This window comes from Bombus impatiens, unplaced genomic scaffold (genome assembly GCF_000188095.3).
Source record: "Bombus impatiens unplaced genomic scaffold, BIMP_2.2 scf_0064, whole genome shotgun sequence".
NCBI classification, from domain to species: domain Eukaryota; kingdom Metazoa; phylum Arthropoda; class Insecta; order Hymenoptera; family Apidae; genus Bombus; species Bombus impatiens.
Genome location: NT_176483.1, coordinates 888,705 through 906,681, shown reverse-complemented (window position 1 = coordinate 906,681; position 17,977 = coordinate 888,705). Strand labels below are relative to the sequence as shown.

The 17,977-nt window shown below is 40.3% G+C and overlaps 1 protein-coding gene across 1 annotated transcript in view; it reads right to left on the bottom strand.

The window, feature by feature from the left end:
- The window catches only part of LOC100743093 (pituitary homeobox 3), a 44,639-nt gene that overhangs the window by 597 nt on the left and 26,065 nt on the right, over positions 1 to 17,977 (bottom strand). The window contains 2 exon segments of the mRNA XM_033324765.1: positions 1 to 190; positions 192 to 512. The exon segment at positions 1 to 190 is cut by the window's left edge and continues 317 nt beyond it. Of these exon segments, the coding sequence (XP_033180656.1) occupies positions 1 to 190; positions 192 to 512 (511 nt within the window).

Genomic DNA, 17,977 nt, shown 5'->3' with positions numbered 1-17,977 from the left:
GGTGTGGCGTGTATACCGGTGGTCCGTAGGGATGATGGGGTGCCGCTGGTGCCGCGTAAGGACACGCAGCTCCTGTCGCTGCGACGGGTGAACCGGCAACTCCCAAGCCCGATCCCATGCCTGGTAACATCGACGTGGCTGCCTGACCCACGGACACGGACATTCCACCCATGTGGTTGCCCGTGGTTGCCCGCCACGGACGTCGCCGCGGCGTTGAAGCAGTTTACGGGACTGACTTGGGTGTGATGATGATGGTGCGACGCGGTTGGTACCACGGAACCCAAGGTATTGACCCAAGGAAAGCCTTTGCCGCTCAGAGGCGATGGCACTTTGGCGGCCCAGTTGTTGTACGTGCTGTACGAACTGTAGAGCGCGTCTGGGTCAGTGAAAGGCTGGCCGATGAAGCTGTTCAGGCTAGCGCCGAAGCCGGGCTTGAAATCTACCGCGTCAGCTGCGGTGTTCGCGTTGCGCGTCTGTTTCCGCCATTTCGCCCGCCTGTTTTTGAACCATACCTGCGTTGACAGAACAAATTGTTGCGTTAAATATAATAGTTTGTGGTAGAAACAATTAATTGTGTTAGTCGTGATAGGATAGACGGTTAGAGGTACGAAGATCAGAGATGTAGTGTTTAGCCAAGCAAAAGTGATGCTTTGTAAATGTAAATGATGGAATTGTACAGTACGCGTGCTCTGTTTTTAAGCTCGTATCAAGAAGGGTCATATTAGATTGAACCAACGAGACCTGCATTTTTTCTGGTGATCTTCTCTTTAACCACGACTAATGGATGATAATAAGTTAATATTTTCGTTGCTACGAAAATTTCACCTTTTGCTTTTCCTTCTTTCGTCGCAAGTTTCTTTGCATCTAACTTTGTTGTCAACACCTATTTGGATTGTCAAAAATCAATGAGCTGCTATGCCTGATACCTATCACTTTCGTACGATATTCTTCTTTTAACCGATGAATATTTAATAAAAACAAAAAAGCGCGACAGTAGCGGCGGCATTTAATTTAAACAATTAACGTATACAACGAATTAGCAGGAAAAATGTCAATAATTAATAGTTTTAATATTTTATATTAAGTGGAACATTTCGTAGAAGAAAATTTTCAAAACGAGGTTGCAGTGGTATGGTCATTATGCATCGATCAAAGTTTGCATTAATCTCATAATACTTTTTTCAGGTGCATATGTTATGCCTACTCAAATGGAACTAAACTAATGCCAATGTAAATAACGTAATAATACTTTTTAAATAAAAGCCTCTGTTTAATCACATCAAACAGAAATTTCAATATTTTCAAACAGAACACGAACCGAGCCGTATCTCAGCCAAGTACGGCCGCGACACGCATCAAACCGAGGAAAACACTTCTAAATACAACAATTACCAGGAAATTATCTTATCTTATCACCGTGAAACAATTATGTCTCGTTGAAAAAGCAATTGCAATCGTGGTCCAAAAAATTCCCGTATCTAAACCGCGCCTACCGGAGTCCCTCTCCCCCGCCAACCTCCGACGTCATTTCTCACTCGTCCAAACTAATCTAAACACCCTACACTTCAACGGTGTAACCCACGCCCACAAAAAATCCACGCGAAATCCTTCCCCTTTTTCCCTAACTATATAAATTTCATCGGTTAACGAATACTGCTTCTATTATGCTTCGCAGCTCTCGTTGAAAAACGGACGAAACGCGCGGGGCTCGCGTTTCTGGTTTTTCGCCAGATTTCGCGCGGAGGACTCGCTCGAGCCAGGTATTACTCATGTTGCGGGACGAAGGCGAGGTTCACACTCGGTAAACGGCCGAGTCCCGAGACAAATGGCAAGAAAACCCCGGCGAGCTCCTCCATCCTGAAATATGATGGCGTTAATTCAAGGCGGCCCTCTCTCGCGTTCGATACTGCGAGGGCGAGCCGCTCGTCAGCCGTTTCCACCCTCTTTCCTTTCCCATTCGCCCTTCAACCTCGACGCCATCCCTTCGCCTTCGGCTCGTTCCTTCGTGTTGCTTTTTCCACGACGCCCAACCAGCTTGCTCTCGACAATTATACGGGTGGTTGCACTCAGATACTCGCGTAACTGTAAGGCAACCAACGTTAGAACGTTTGGTTCGGGTACCGAGGCGAGGGTTCGGCCAGTAGGGTTCGGCGAGAAGGTACAGTAGTTGGTGAAAGTATTCGAACACTTGTAGAAACCTTTTACGAATATATTATGCTTATTATAGGAAACATCTTGAAATTTCGTTGACGTTGCTGCGAGATTAGATCGTTGTGATTATATTGGTATAATTCTAAATCAATTTGGAAACGTACATGGAAGCTGCAAGATATTTGGTGGATATATTTAGTCAGAAATTTGTAAAATAGATTTAGTAGAAGTCGAATAAAAAATAATATACAGAATGATATGTGTATTCGTGTGTATTCATGATTGTACATTCATTTAAAAAATGATTTCTTCTCTTTCATATATCGCAATGAAACTCTCTTACAAACGTTAGATGATATCTTCATGTGTACATCCTTCGAGTATACTCTTTGTTGAAGAAACAGTATTCGTCTGTCCAGAGATTATTTGGCCACTTACAGCCAGCTCGACCGTCGTCGTCGTATTCATAGAGATTGAAACAGCACTGTATGCTAATTTTCTTTTACTAAATTTATCTGTTTGCAGTAAATATTTTATAACTTCTATATACATTTTCAAGTTGCTTCCAAGCTTCCCCATCTTAATCATGAAAATCGTGTCTCGTTATAACGCTAACGAAATTTCAAAATGTTTCGTATAACGCAACAATAAAGATTTGCCACGGTGAGCGTTCAAATACTTTTGCGAGCCACTGTATCTGCTTCCAGTTGGCGAGGTGAAGTTTTGAACGAAAAAGGACGACAGGAAGGAAGGAAGATATCGAGGGAGAGAAACAACGAAAAAGGTTGGAGGATCCTTCGCAAGATGGATGGTCGCACGATCACGCCGTGAAAACGCTAAGAGGCGAGACGAGTCATTGAAAGAGGGGAAGAAGACTGGCTAATGAAGAATAATGCCCTGCCTTTTGCCGATTATTCTCGGAACGCAGCACGTAATCGCGCGAGGTCAAGAAGCGACGTTATGATGCGTCGGATCGAAAGGATTACCGATGCGGTTTTAATGGAGATCTTTGTTCGAGCTTTTTGAGCTGGCAGGAATTAGAAGCCAAGTTCCTCCGGATTACTTTGGAATGATTTTGAGCCTCGTGTATTTGTCTGTGAGCGTAGATTGCGAAGACAATTTTCAAGCGAGTATTTCGAGGAGCATGAAATTGTAATATATTGAAATGATGGAACTTTAGAAATTGGATGGCTGTTATAATACTTTTAACGTTGACTGGTTAAGATTAGCACGTTGAATATGACAACGTTATAACGTTACGAAAATTTGTAACGCGAGGTTAAAGAAAAATTGGCCGAGATAAGTTGGAACGTATGCCATGTTATTATATGTTATAAAACTTATTGTTTATTATTTCATAGGTAGCAAAGATTTACCAAATCTTGCAGTATCCCCAATCGTTAAACATCTCGTCAACGATAATGGAACTCCGCGAACAACATCGAAATCCAAAGACCGTACGACTTTCCTCCCCTATGAATTTCACGAAAGAGCAGAGTATCTCGTGGCGCGAGAAAAATATTTCCCCTTCGTACGGGCGGCGTATGAGCAAACTTTCCTTGCTGAGCAGGAACATCATTGGATTTCACGAAGCAACCCCGTAGACATGACACGGGGCGACGGTAAGCCAAAAGAGGGGGAGTAAACTCGATAGGACAGAACAGCGGCCGAAAGATGCCGTGGCTCGAGAATCAATAAACTCTCGGAAGGCGCGCGCGAGTCGTTTCGTATACACACACAAGACCGCGCCCATAAACTTTAACAGCATCGCAGAATTCGAGTCGACTCTGCTGGCTCATAAGCTTGATGAATGAACTTTCGAATCGCGCCCGTCACGATAGAAGTCGACGGATTAACCAGCGTGCTGATAATTTTCGAAAAACGATCTTGACCGGCGTTAACCGCAACCACAGCGGCCATTTGTATTTTAAAGCTGCAGGGAAAAAGATTTGGATAGATACATTGGCCCGTGAAAATATTTTATATGAAAACCGCGAGAAGATATAGAAAAATAGAAATAAATTCGTTCTGATCAATCGACTTCCTTTAAATCAAATAAAATATATCAAAAATTCACGACGTTCTTATTAAACGATTGTCAACGGTGAAACTACAGGAAGAATTTTTACAGGTAAATCGTCGTCGATTTTAACACATCATCAATTTCCACTAAGAAATTACTCTTCTTTCGTACGTTATTCCAACCCTAATAAATCAGCGACGATACACGCTCTAATTATTTGGTTGTCTCTGCGATTTGTCGGTCGTTGGATTTTTGCTTAATGGAAGTAAACGTAATGTGAGAAGCAAGTTGGTAGACGCGATAAATCGAATCCAATGTTTTCCACTCGACAACCGCTTGAACAATGGCTCCCGTCACGTCATCCGAGCAATAAAACCTCATCAAATCACGACCCCTCGCCACCGCGTAAGCTTCCGTGCACGGCTCAATCTACGAAAGCTTATATAAATGTAATGAGACCGTGACCGGGGCTAGCTCATCAATCAAGCCCCCACCAACCTACCAGCTTTTACCTCCCCAACCTCGCATTGGCCACCCTTGATCGTCTTTTCTGTGCCACATATACGTTTCAGCATTATATAGACACCCCCGAAAATGCTGCCCCATACAAGGTAATCCCACGACTTAGCAACGGCCACTGAACAATCGGATAAGCGCGATTCGTTTCGTACGAGGTGGCCACGCTGTTAGCCTATTTTTTTTCTTTCAATACGTCAATCTTGTTGCTGTTTGAGATACAGGTGGGTGAAACGTATCTCTAAAGACGAGTTTAACAGCTCGATAGACGAATTTATTCAGAGAGAAGCAATCGTTCGTTCTTTTTCTACAATAATGAATGTGTTAGTAATAATTATTTTGGTAATAAGCTAAAGTTAATTATTGGCTAGAAGATTTCGTACACATACAAATTCATTGATTAATATTATAGATTTATGGATAAAACAGCGGATTGTTCGTATAAATTTTTGCGGAATATAATAAAAATAAAACGGAACAAGCGGAAAAATCCTCTTTTTAAATTTTACATTCGCCTTCGTGCTACATAAACGTTATGTAAAACGAATATGCTTGTAATTCTGTACAAACGACGCGGGAGATTGTATTTTTAAAATTTAAAACCAAATATATTTAGTCGAGAGAATGCGTTTGAAACACAAATATCGACGTGATTCGTATTACTACCTGAAAACAATACAAAAGATATCTACACGTTTTTCAAAGTAGCAGTAAAACGATATTTATCGCAAACTGCTATTTAGAAAATAACTTCAAGTATTACGTACAAATACCTGTTATACGAAACAAAACTAGATAAACGAGCAGAACTGAAAATAAAAATACGCCATTCGCTTTATTAAATTGAATACATCTTCTTAATCGATACAATAGAGAAAAAAAGATTAAGTTATTTGATATCGAATTTACGTTACAACTTAATTTAAGATTACATTCGAACCTTATCAGACAGAGTCAATAATCGAAAACGTTGTAAAAATTTGACGAATTAATTAATTTACTGTCACAGTACGTCTTACCAAAAGCTTTTCTCGGTATCGATGCATCGTACCGCTCGGAATTTACATATTCGTGCAAAATATTTACAACTTTTAAATCTGTATCTTATTTATTCTATATTATTATATCGCATACGTTACTACAGCTCCGCGTTGGTGTCGTATCATTGCAACGAATTATTGATTCTCAACTATCAAATACCAACAAATATAAGCAATTAAAAGTTCTCTTCTCGCAGGCGAGCAAACTCCTTCATATTTCTAAAATCTCGAGTTCCCTCCGACTTTTTCAGAGAATTTCGCCTTTATGAAACCATAATACCAGAAAACCCACTGCCAGCCATTCACGGCCTCGTTCAAAAAGCTCTGCAGTTACTCGAAATCAGCGTTGATCCAGCGATACTCAAAAAACTAGCCGAGCATTGAAAAGTCGTTGCTCGCGATCAACGAGTCGCTTGTGCCTCCTATCGTGATAAACAATCTGCGTTCGAAGCCACAGTTACGAACACATCTGTACAACGTGCGCATGTATGTAAGTACTTGCTCCCATGCACACACGTACGCGCGAGCGCGCACACACACACACACCACATATATACATACATACACGCGAGTCGGAACGTAGCGAGGCGTCGCGTCGCGTCGGCCCAGCAATTCGATTCGTAAGACGGGAGACGTCGCGGTCGGAGAGAAGGACGAGGAGGCGAAGGAGGAACGTCGGTAGAAGGGAGAGAAGGTCGACGGTTGTAGGGTGGAGACGACGATGGTGGTGGAGAACAGGAGGAACGAGAAGGGAACGAGGGGAACACAGAGGGAAGGTTGGCCGTCGGTGAAGAGAGGGGAACGGCAGAGGAAAATGCGGAGGTGGAGGTGGAGGAGGATAATATTGATCCCCTCGTAGCCCCGCCCCTCCTTGCCCAGCCGACGCCATCATTATATTATCCACCATCCCTCCGTCTACTCGACATATGCGCACACCTACGACCTCGAAATCTACGGGACCCCTGGTCCATGCACGACTACGCGTTGCTCTTTCCTTCCAAGACGCATCTTTTCACCAGAGTAACGGAGTATTTGTGTATCGGAAGTAGAGTTAGAGTTGATAGAGTATAGCTTTGCCTCAAAATCGAGTACCGCGCAATTTTATCTCGAGCGGTTATAGCGCGGTATATGGTTTTGTAAATGTAGTCTTGGTAGTAGTATGGTGAAATTGAAAGATCACGTAGGTTGTGGATGTTTCTAGTTAGTCGCGGCGAAGGCGTTATATCACGCATGTCTTCGTTTAAAAATTCGTTTCTTCCTTTATGTAGGTCTCGGAGGATACCATCGTATGTACCACTTCCGAGTGTGTTCTTTATTAACGTAATAAAGTCTGACTGTGCGAGAACGGACATATCTACTTACATAGATAATAGGTATATAATATAGGTAGTATATAGGTAGATAATAGGTACGGTAGCTGACGAAAGTATTCAAACATTTATAGGAAATTTCCTGTGATTTTTTACTGCGTGTGTTGTACGAAACTTTTTGAAACTTCATTAGCGGTGTAGTGCGTGAGCTGCTGTACCGTGTACCAGAGGTAAGTAGACACGTCTGTCTCTGGACAGACGAACGTGAAAGAATAATTATTTTTATGTGTGATTTCTCGCTTCGACCGTATTCTAAAGAACTGAGAGACCAAAGGGAAATTGAGATATAAAATGTTCGAAAATCAGAGCAGAATTAAGTGGTTTTTTGTCGACGAATTAATATCTTTTTGCGGTGAAGATATGTAAATACGACAACGTCGGAAACTTTGAAACTGTCGAAAATATAATTGCCTCCGGTTTTATGCGATTTCGACTGGCTGTTTTTTACATCTCGTTCTTTACGTTTCGTAATGGTAGTAGAAACACGTTAACGAACATGGTTGTTTCACGACGGCCAAAGACGCCTGGAGACAGCACTTCGTTAAAAATAAATTTCGCGAAGAAATCTCGTTGGATAACGGAGGGAACTCTGAGAGGATTTTAGGACCGTGAAAATCTGCCCGCTACTTATTCGCCTGATGCCGCCACTTTCTCAGCTCTATACATCTTTGACGAGCTCGAAGGGACATCACTTTGGACGATTGTCGTGGCGGTTTAGAGACAGCCTGCTTGTCGGGCATTTGCGAAGATATTGGCCCTTGTATGTCATTTTTCAAATTGTCGGTGTTATCGATTAAGAAAGACGTAAAAATGGATGATAAAGTGTAAACCTTTAACAAGTACAACGATTACATATTGGACTGAAATATTTACTTGGACCTCGGTTGAATTTGAAAGAGTTACTTTTTAACTTTCCGAGAGTTTTTTATTTGTATATCTCAAACTTTGAAATATCTATCAAGAAATCCGTTCCTTTTACTAATTCTAAAAAGAGACAAGTAGAAAAATAGGAGATGTAACTCAATAGAAGTAACTGCACCCTATCCAAGTATACCTTCATGGCCAAATATTCTGGAATGAAGAACCGTATCCACTAGGATACGGCGAAGAAGCATCATGGCTCCTAGCACAAATTCTTTTTATCCTTCGTCTCATCCTCCAATTCTGCAATCGTCTTTTTTTCGACACTGTCCGCCATCCTGGCCGCTTTCATGCATTCACGCGTGCTTATACCACCCTCGTACGCTCCTTCCTTCCCTTTTCTTCTCATATTTTCGCTATTCCTCTTCTAACCCCTTTTCGTCCCTCCCACCTCCAGAACAGGCAGTCTCAGTTTCCAACGGTACCGTCTCCATAAATCTCACTATAACGGCGAGATGGATCAGCCGGAATGGCTACATCCTACGTAGAGGGAGCCAGTTCGTACTTGTATCGTGTTCGCGTGAATATGTGTGCACGGTTGGTCGCGCACGCGCGCGTATATCCACAAGAATTGCTATGAATATGCGGCTGCGTGCGGCGAAATCGCGTTGTCAGGACTGGATATGAGGGAGGATCGCCTTTGGTCATCGTTCAACTTCGTAATTATGAAAAATCTTATTATAGAAGAGATTTGTTATGTGCGAATATTGACCGTATCGAGAGAATATTCGATTGTTGATAATTGTATGGAAATAAAGGTCTGTTGCACATTTTGGTCAAAGTGGAGCTAGGATTCGGCGAACAATTGTTCGAGGTCTCGATTTTCAGGTTTAATTATATTGGCTGTTTAATTAAATTTCAGTAATGGAATACTTTGTGCTTGAGAATCTATTGCGAAAGAATAGAAATCGCTATCATATTCGTAGCATCGATTGATTAACATCGAATGATTAACACGATTGGCAGGAGAGGCGGTATAGCTTACAAATTTTTGGCTACGTATGTCACTGACATAGCGATTTGATATATAAAGTATTAGATAAATATAGCATGGAAGAATGATTTGCCTATATGATCTTAAGGGCCCGATAGATCTTTGTAGATTTTGTTAAAATGTTTACGGAATAACTTCGATTTGGTGAAGTATCTCTAGAACTGAAGGGAAACTTAATTAATTAGACTTAAATGAGAACATCTATCATGAAATCGCGTGACAGTTCCAAAAGTTTCAAAATGCCGCGGACAACGAGACAACTTTGTTGGATCGTAGCCAAGACGACGAAACAATCTTCCGGAAGACGACAGTGCAAGATCTGGTTTAGCGAATAGTTTGAGAGCATTTTCACGTAATTGAGAATACTCGCAACTATCGAGACTATATTGAACGCAACTGCAACGTATTACGATCTTTCTAAAGACCTAAAGGAGACTATGACAGTTGCCTTGTGTTTTTGATAAAATGCTTTGGTCTTTGTTATCTTCCACGATACATAGACAATACAATTTTAAGACGACTATTGTAAAATTCATACGATTCGATCGATTTCATCGAATAAAGTAGAAATTTAAAATGTAAATAGCAATAAAATAATTAAATAATAATATTTTAATAATTGATTTTCGTTAGTTTAGCAAAATCGTAAGTTGTTCGGTTTAAATACTATTTTATAGCAATTATGCTACGTGGAAATATGAGTTGAATGTAAGAGAGATTGATAGTACGAAACAAAGTGTATTTCCAATCTTCCAAATTGTTTTCGTGCTAGAGCTAGACAAGTACTAGAGCGAAAGAGTATTAGAGTTAGAAAATAAAAAAGGAAAGATAGAAATAGATATTATCATACATATCTAATCTACTAGATCTATTAATTAATGGAGCGCCGTGCTGTCGGGTCATTATCATTTTAAATATCTAAGATTGGTAACGTTCAACGAAATGATCCTAAATTAAAAGTTAATATGGACCAACGAGTTTATAAATAAATTTTTTATCATTCAGACATACTGACTACTGACATAAAAGACATACTAAAAGAGAAATTGTGTTATGAACTACGCAATTAAAAAAATATACATGAATCGTATAATATAATTTTATGTTTGTTTATATCATCATACATAAGCAATATATATATATATATATTGCTTAAATATAAATATAAATATAAGTATATATAGTAATGCATAATGTATTTTACAAATTATTACAGATTATTCACAAAATTTCAACGAACTAGAACGGAAAAAAAATCAAAGAATCATCACGTATTACTTAATAAAATACAATACAATTCTATCGTTACAATTTACCATTCACAGTTGACGTATCGATGTTCCCTTGTGTCCGATTGTTTGCGAATTTTTAACGAATCGAAACAAAGAAAAGAATGGAGGGGACGAGACCCATAGCTTCTCCACTTACCCATGGAGAATTTAAAAATCAAAGATACACGATACGATCGACGCGATATAAAAGATGCCATTACAATTATATTACCCATAATTGATAGTACTCTTCATGCGTCGATAAAAATAAAAAATAAAGATTGAGATTAGTCAGCGCTATCGGACGAATTCTTGACGGTTGCGGCCAAGGGGAAAGGATTGGGTAAAAAACAAAAAAAAAGAAGAAAAGAAAAAAGAAAAGAAGGGAAAGCGACGGAAGCGAGTATTATCGTTTGTATTAAAGTGGTCCGGAGGGCAACACTGAACGATACAAACGGCATATGAGCCGGCGTACGACATGGAATGGGAAGCCAGCTAGCTCTCTCTTGGTGTGAGCAGTTTTATGGATTTTTTTTATCGTTGTGGTAGTGGACTGTACAGCTGCAGCCAGTGGGATTCGGATATTCAATGTTGGCGTACCTGTATGGATATTAAATTAACACCCGTAAGCCGCGAGTATTAACAACTTTGCAAAAGATTATACGAGATTATGAGCTCAAGCGGAACACGTGATTTTTAATGCCGTGTCCCAGCTAGCTCTCGTGCTTCCTCCATTCCTTTGTAATTTATAAATAGTTACGGCTCATTGCGTTACGCGCGCTATCGATTCGCGTCGAATTCAATGCATCCACCCCCTTTTTTTCTCTTCCGTTCTTTTTCCTTCCTTTTTCGTCATTGTTTTCTTTCGTTCCGCGTCCCAACAGTCAGAAACTGTATCTGTCGTTAACGCGATCGCTTCGAAGATTGTCTGGAACCTGCTTCCCGCGACGAAAGGGTTTACGATGGATCTGTTTCTTTTTTGGCTTCCACGTTGTTCCACGGCCAAACTGATTTCCAGTAACGATCGGACGAATTTCATTGCTACAAACTACGAACAGATTTTACTCGATCTATGAAGTAAAATTCGAAGTGGATTCAAATTTCTGTGTTCTCCTTTTCGTATTTTTCTTCCTTCGGAAATCGTTTTAAAATTTGTCACTCAAACAGCAGTTATTGAAACATTTTGTTGTTTGTTGTTCTCACTATAAATGCGTACGATTAATTCATATAAAAAATCAATCGTATTTGGTTATCTTATTACTAATCCATGTATCTATACATTTATATTTTATTCACATTAAAATTATAAAACGTTACTTTTAACGTCACAATATATCGAATGATTTGTAATTTGTAAAATTTGTTCGTGACATTTATTAGCCAAGTTACTTGCTATACTTACGAAAAAATTTATTAATACTCGTAATTTATGAATTGGTAAAAGAACGCCTTTGGATTTATCCCACTCCTTTCTGAATCAACTTTTGTATATATTAATGTTTGTAAATAACGATTTTGTGGTTCGTACAAGGATTTTCAACGTCACTGATTAGCGATTATACCTACATATTTTCGCGATAAGAAAGAATTCCGTGAAATACTTATCACCGGAAGGTGGATTGATTAGTTGCAATTATCATTACATCTGTGCCATTTTGAACTTTGAATTTTATAAATGGAAGATATGAAATATCTGGCGCAGAATATGATCTTGAATTGTGTAATGTAATGATGTGTTCCTTTCTAGTTTATCAACTGTAAATTATTCCACAGAATGATAATCTAATTAGATTCATTAGATCGCTATCTCTCAGAGTACAAGCGCGTGTAACTGATTAAATATATTTGAGACAAATTTCTCGTCACGTTTGTTATCTTTCGTGTTAATGTTTCCTATCGAGAAATTTATTACTTTACGTTTTACACGTTTATGATCGTTTTGAAACGATCGCAGAAATAATACCCCTTAGTCAAATTTGTAAATTCTCCGAAAATCTGTTATTGTAAAACTATCTTTGCATTTCCATATCATTTACGCGTTATTTCACTCCTGCTTCTTACTTACTTGATCCTTAATGCGTCAATAATAAAATCTTTTATTTTTAATTCATTTTTCCGGCAGACATTTTTAATCCTTAAATCATCTAACAATAGAATTTAAGAAACTTTCAATTTATTCGATAATAGCGTGTTTTACCATTCGATTATTGATTTGTCCTTTACCACTATAGCTGTACACTATGTACTTTCAGTTTCTTCTCTTTCTTCTCATTTTAGAAACACGCTATATTAGTACAATAGATTCTCAGTTATTATATTTTACTTCGACCATAAATCAAATATTGTAACACGAATCTTATCGACTAAAGATACCAATATCATAATCATAATACTGTCTATTATATTAACTATCCATGTATACCAGCCGACAACGCTAAAATCCATATCAAGAAATCGTGCAAATTTAATCGGTCCTCTATATATACGGCCAACGTTGGTTTTAATATCGGACGATATTCCGTGGAGCAGCCGCGGAAAATAAATCCGGAAATTCGATAACGTTACTTCGGGACTACAATTCACCGTAAAAGGTTAATATTCACGCTGGTAATCCACCAACGGAATATCGCAGATCACGCATGGCGGCCTTCGACGTTTTCCAACCCCGTCCGCAACGGTATTAACTTCGCGTGCGATTTACAGCGTACCAGCTCGCAATCGATTTACCGTGCCTCGAAATCTCCGATACAACCATCATATCGTCTCATCAAAGAATACGTTCGTCCGAATTCACGAAGTTGCATTCGCAAAGCGAGAACTTTCGGTTTCGCGGATCACTGGGCGGCAAATCCGATCTTAAAAAAAATAATCGATGTTATATAAAAATATTACTGTACAACGTTTCTAGAACGATACCTCCGTCTTAAAACGATCGTCAGACGTGTCTTTCTTGTACCGAATCATTGGATTTTACGTTCTACAAATTCGATATTATGTGGATGCTGTAAACAATTTTTTCGTTTTAAACGGTGATCGAAGGTGTTTGTGCGTACCGAATTGTTAAGTCATGGAATATAACGAACAAATTTCAGAATTTACAAATGTTAATACACGTAATACAATTATTTTAAGGTATCTGTGATTCGTGAAAGTTTTAATGCTATACAGAATAGCAAGAAATCTCGATGAGAAAAGAGTAAGATATTTCAACGTATTGTTTTAATATATTTCAGACTATTTTACTTGACGCTTTTAATTCAGTCATAAGTAATATTTACTTTTTGTATCTATGAAATAAAGTAAAACGTATAATTCAATCAGGTTAATGAAATATTTGAACGAATGCGTCATTCATATAGCATTATACATATAATCGAATAAATACTTTATAACAAATTATTAAATGAACATAGGTACATATATTATACATATATATACAGGTATTTAAAAAATGTCGTATATATCGAAATAAATTCCAAATCTACCCTAAATTCTACACGAATACTAAACTTTTATCTTCCTCCAACTTCAAAAGCCTCCACGTAATCGCACTGAAAAAATATCCAACGAAATCCCGAAACCAGACTGGCCTCGGTCGCTAAAAATTGTTTTTCCCTGAAAAAGTGTGTCTGTTGCGGTGAAAAGCGGGAGGGTTGTCCCTGAATCAAACGAAGCGGCCGAAAAGCTGGTCTTGCTTATCCCTAAATCCCGCGTATCACCGTAACAGATATCCGCGCCATTACAGGCTCAATCACTGGCCCGTTAATCTGGAGATCTTTGCTCGGCCGCAGCAAAGGCTTCATAACGCGAGAGAGGAGCACTGGAATCGGGCGGCGTTCGCCGCGAAATCCCGAAGACAGCCGGCGTTGAGCCTTTGTGCACACGAGAACTTACGAGCTGGCAAGTGGCGGGCTCGGCCTGCCAACAGCTGGTTAGACGTTAAACCCTGGCGTATAACCGGAATTCGCGTTGGAGCGCGACAGTCGTACATGGCTTGGCGCGAAAAAGAGACCGAAACAGAGAGGTAAATGGTGAAACGAAGGCGAATCGCGGTTCATCCAGGGGCGGCGAGAGAGAGAGGGAGAGAGGGGAGGGTCAAAGCGTTCGCATACCGGATGCAAATCGGTCTACGGAAGAGATATGCAACCGGACGACCGCAGTGCAGTACGGCGCAACGCGTGCATCGGAATGCAACCGGCCGTTGCAATGGCAAAGGTAATAATTGATATATAGCGATGGCATTGGCCGCTGACAGCCGCTAACCCGGCCGAATACGGATGACACCCGGTAATCCTCACTCTCATACCGGTTAGTGTCCACCTATATTCCGTGGCGTCCCATTTCCCATTCCCATGGCGTGTAAGCTCGGCCCCTCTCGTTCCCTCTACTCGTCTATCTGCCTTTCTCTAACCCTTCTATCTGTTTCTCTCTCTCTCTCTCTCTCTCTCTCTCTCTCTCTTTGTACATTACGCGTGTGCGTTTTCTACCTCGCTTTAACTCTGTCGGTCTCTTGTACGCCTCCTCTGTTCCTCCAGCAGGTGTACCAACACACGAATCAGCGACGTGTGTCCGTCGCGAGGGTGGTGAAAGAAGCGAGAACGATACCGAACTGATAGAGGTAGATAGGAACAGTGGGAATGCACCGAGAGAGTGGAAGGGCAGCAAGAGGAAGGGGCTGCAACGAGGGTGAGATAGAGAGGGAGGAAGAAAGGGAGAGATGCACGTTTGCAGTACTATAGCGGAGGCTGCAGCATACAGAGAGTCCCGTGCAACGACGCCGCCACGCGGTGTGCGGTGCAACCATACTAATCCGCCGATGGATTTATGGTCTTAATCACCGGCGGATTATCTCGGACAGCCGCGCTCTGCTGCCACCGACCGAAACATACGCCTGCCTCTTTGCAGATAACTCTACCCAGCTCTCTCTATCCTCTCGCGCTTTCTCTCCTCTCTCGTCCTCTCCTTCTTTCTCTGCAACCTTGCACGCCTTGCACCCTGCTTCCACTGTGTCTTCCTTTTTCTATACTTCTTGGGACTCGTTCTGCAGGCACAACGTTCGCATCTGGATCTTTTATGCGCCGGAATAGACTGCTGTAATCGAGGACTGTGAATCGACGGCACGTGAAGCGACGCCGAAGCGACGGCAGGCTGAAAATCGAACCCGTCGAATGGATGGAATTTGTGAGATTTCTTATTCGTTGGTTTCGGCAAACTGACGACGATCGGGTAATTTGTGAAATTGCCTTGTCGCGGAATATCTCGCGGCCGAAAGTTGCGATTCTATTGAGTCGAGCGTGAATCCACGAATTGACAATCCTTTAGTTAGTTCATAACGATAATCCTATAGTTGGTGAAGCAACTCAAGATTTTGAGACTTTGAACACTCAAAGTTATCATACTTTTAGTTCAATAATTACTCGAGTTACAATGTTACTCTCGGCTGCCGAATTTCTTATAACAAACGTAACCGATGGTCTTGGAATAGATTTCCCTTAAACATAAATCTACATATATTTTAACGCATGCCGAGATTTCATTTAAAAATCGGATTATCTAGTTTTGAAGCTACGTGGGTATATGAGAAACATATAAATCACCGAGAAAAAATGTGAAGGCACCGGCAATAAATTTCCGTTGTTGTGATATAAATTACGCAGCGATGAAACAAATAGTATAAAATAACAAAGAGCCGGCCTAGTTCTATGAATTTTTATAATGCAAATTGTTTGCTATTACGTGGGAATATAACCTTCGTATACGTAGACTGTTATACGCTATTTAGGAATTTATTATATCATTATTCGTTTTACAGAAAATAATCGTTGTATTGTTTATAATCCTAACGTAATTTGTAATACAAAAGAAAAATCATAAAGCAAGGGAGAATGTAATTTTAGGAACGAGCAGTTCCATCTGTTTTATAGTAAACAATCGCTATAAAAACTGCTATTACTTTCATCGTAACACACCTGACCAATTCTACTTAAATTCAAACGACTTAAACTTGATCAATTCAAACGAAGCATTATCACGAAATATCCTATCAAACGAATCGAATCAGCCTGTTCTTTCGAACGATTTCGCCTCAGGTCGTGAACCACCCCATTCAGATATCGGTTGAAATACCGGCAAATCCGTGGACAAAATAGATAAGCTTTCGCGCATTTATCGGCAAGCATTAAATGTTGCGTCGGGATTAATTAAGCGTAATGCCGCGGCTAGAATTGACTAAATGCGTCGGAATCGGTTCGCGTAAATTCCGCCGTTTGCAGGTTTGTGTCACGTAGAACTTTCCACCGAAGGACGACACAACAGCGCGAAAGCACGGTTGAACGGATCCGACAAGGATCGCGGTTCGTACCGTAGACACGATTTCGCCTCGCGTTCCAGGCTCAACTGACGGGAACACGTACCGTGCTTTGCCACACGCGATTCGTGTGATAAATTGAAAATTTTGAGAGCAGTCTATCCATAAGGTTAACGCGAAGATTTCAGGCTTTTTGTATAGCGACTTGCGAAAGTATTCGAACAGTTTATCGTAGGAAATTTTTATGTATATATGGTGATTACAGAAAGTATAGGCATATATCTATATTTTATACTGTAAAGTATGTGTTTATCGGGTTCTAAAGTGCTGCTAAACGATAGGAAATGTAATGTACTTGGAATTTGATCGATTAATATGTAAATACTAGCAAGAGATATAATTTATTACAAAATAGTTAGCACAAATTGCAGTACAAATTAACCATTTTCTACTTGCTCTCCTGGTTTCCTTACATATAATTACGTTTTTGCAAGAATAAAATATACTCTCGGTATTTTCGAAACCTCCAAACGATATTCCGAAGAACTTTCACGAACTATTCCTCGTTATGAATTACTTTTTCCTTCGAAGGATTTGAAGTATCGAAAGACCGTATTAAAAGACCGTACAAAATTATTATACTTCGTTTTCTACTTTTCTGAATTTTGAAATGTAACGACCCATCACGGGTAGGATATAGTATGCACTATGCTCTAATATCAGTTTTCCTGTAACGTTTTCCTTATTCGATGATCGACCTCGACTACCGTTAACCGTGCGTCAAAGCCAAACGAAAGAAAGCGAGCAAAGCGGTGTCTCGATGAAAACGTTAAAATTCGCGAACGCATCGGTGGTTCCACGATAGTTGGGATCCGCAGAATTTTGGTACATGGCGTATAGCGGCGTGGCGGGAATACCGTGCCATGCTCCGTGTGGTTCTATAAATCCAGAAGGGCTTACCGGCGCAAAGCTTCCCTTGTGAGCTGCGCAACCTCACGTGACCTCATACCTGCCCACTTCCATCCCTGTTTCTCTTTCGATCCCTATGTTTCTCGTCCGAGCTCTCATCCACTGATATGACCGTTCCTAAAAGCCTTGCTGAAACGCACGAAACCGCGAGGATTGTCAAGTCGAGAAGCATGTCCCGGTCGCTTGATCCAACTCAAATTGTGGAACGAGACGTGGATTCGTCTCGTTTGCTCGCGTTTTACCCCGAAACGACTGGCGATGAATTTTTTCTTCGTTCACGATACAGAAGGTTTACTTTGTTGGTCCTTTCGATATTATTTTTCCTTTCAGCATTTCTCGTAACCTTCGATATTTAAGTTTATGAATTTATTTGCTCAGTGTCGTGTTTTTTTTTTTTTTTTTTTTTTTTTTTTTT